Raw genomic sequence first — 2,081 nt, 5'->3', positions numbered from 1 at the left:
TGCTGGTACGATTCCCGCCCGGGGCGGATTTTCTCTTGAACGGATAATGTTCGTTCTCGGAACGGCTGGCTTTCTCTTATCCTGTCTTCCTTCTCTCTTCGATTTGGGGACGATAAGACCTTGGCAGTTACAGTTCCCTCTGTCAAACCTCTTAAAAGAAAAAGTCCGATTTTTTAAGGCCTCAGTAGTGACTAGTGACTATGTAGTCGTGGGACGTGGACTTCGGTTCCGAAGGTTAACTTGGTGATTCAAGTCCCGTAATGAAATTTATCGGGGTGTATTAAACATCGACTCCCCCGGGAATCGAACCCGGGACCTCCGGAGTGCAAGCCTAGTGTGATACCCACTCGGCCACTGAGACTACTTATGTAGAGGCAAGATGCTTTCTTTTGTATTTAAATAAAATATAATTTGAACTCTCTTTTTCTCTTAGGAGAATTCAAACTGGGCCTATTCCGATTCCCCATGACAGATGAATACTTGATGATCTCATTTAGTAACAGCTCAGTTCTCGTGCATGGAGTCAATGCTCTGAATCGATCTATGCTCAAGTCTTCAGTTCATTTGAACGCGCCTGTACTGAGTGACTGGAAATGGAGTGTGCTGAAATTTGAGTGAGTAGTCCGATTTGCCAACCTAGCGAGCTTCTTTTTTTAGTTCAAAAATATTGCACCTTGGAACCGCTTTCGCATGAATTCAAGGCACATTCTTTTACATCATGCCTATCCAAGAACGGAAAAGTTCGGTCAGAAAATTTCAGCCCTGGACGGGATTCAAACCCAGCACCTCCAGGTTGAGAATCAGTGCTCTTGACCACTCATCCACAGCCTAGTTAGCTTGATTGGTAGCGCGTCTGCCTCGTAAGCGCTGAGCTGCTGGTACGATTCCCGCCCGGGGCGGATTTTCTCTTGAACGGATAATGTTCGTTCTCGGAACGGCTGGCTTTCTCCTATCCTGCCTTCCTTCTCTCTTCGATTTGGGGACGATAAGACCTTGGCAGTTACAGTTCCCTCTGTCAAACCTCTAAAAAGAAAAAGTCCGATTTTTTAAGGCCTCAGAAGTGACTAGTGCCTACGTAGTCGTGGACTTCGGATCCGAAGGTTAACTTGGTGATTCAAGTCCCGTAATGAAATTTATCGGGGTGTTTTATATATGTATTATCGGGGTGTATTAAAACCAAGTCAAGATATATGTATTATCGGGGTGTATTAAAAATCCACTCAAGACCGCGAATTCTGGAAGCGTAATCTACATAATTACTTGGCATCATAATCTACAAATTTCTTGAGAAGGCCGCATCTCGCAAGAGATCGATATGGCTGTATTGTATTGTATTATATATGGTTTGTTGTTTTTTTTTTTTTTTTAGAAATTGATATGGTTGTTTTTTTTTGTTTTTTATTTTTTTTTTTTTTTTTTTTTTTTTTTTTTTTTTTTTTTTTTACAAACATTTATCTTTTTTTTTTAGGTACTCCGAGCAGAGCTTGAATATCAGCAAAAGCGACAGTCTGCTGTTACAGTGGAACCCAAGCAAGGAATTACCTCTTATCTATTACTACATGAGTATATCATCAGCTCATCCTAACTCTCGAGTTACGTGGACTTTGAACTGTGCCCCTCCAGGTAACGTGAATTCTTGGTTGGGATCAGAACGCAATGTTGCCTTGTTTGTCCGCTTGGTACCGCTAGTGCTTGCTGTTGCCGTTCTAATCTGTCTGTTCTTTTATAGAAAGTAAGTTCTCGCAAAAACCTTTTATTTTTTTCCAAGAGGTCTGACAGAGGAATCTATAACTGCTAAGGTCTTATCGTCCCTAAAACGAAGAGAGAAAAAAGACAGAATAGGAGAAAGCCAACCGTTCCGAGGACGGACATTATCCGTTCAGAATAAAATCCGCCCCGGGTGAGAATCGAAACCGCCTAGCGCTTACAAGGCATATGCGCTACCAACCAAGCTAACTAGGCGAGCCTTTTAATTTTGTATCCTTGGGAAAATCATACGACTAGAAATCTTACACGATGGTAGCACGACCTAGGGAATAGAGATGGAGGTACCCTTTTAGTTTTAATGAAAAATGCTTCTC

The 2,081-nt window shown here is 42.0% G+C and overlaps 1 protein-coding gene across 1 annotated transcript; it reads left to right on the top strand.

Moving 5' to 3' along the window:
- Nucleotides 1–433: 433 nt before the first annotated feature.
- LOC103522662 lies at nt 434–1,623 on the top strand (the record flags this gene model as incomplete). Its single annotated transcript, XM_008487759.1, has 2 exons — nt 434–614; nt 1,469–1,623. Coding segments are annotated over 2 exons (336 nt in total), but the record flags the coding sequence as incomplete, so codon positions are not given.
- Between the last annotated feature and the right edge of the window lie 458 nt (nt 1,624–2,081).

Source organism: Diaphorina citri, unplaced genomic scaffold (genome assembly GCF_000475195.1).
Source record: "Diaphorina citri unplaced genomic scaffold, Diaci psyllid genome assembly version 1.1 scaffold10040, whole genome shotgun sequence".
Taxonomy (NCBI): domain Eukaryota; kingdom Metazoa; phylum Arthropoda; class Insecta; order Hemiptera; family Psyllidae; genus Diaphorina; species Diaphorina citri.
The sequence above is the reverse complement of the archived record's forward strand: the minus strand, read 5'-3'. Positions and strand labels throughout refer to the sequence as shown.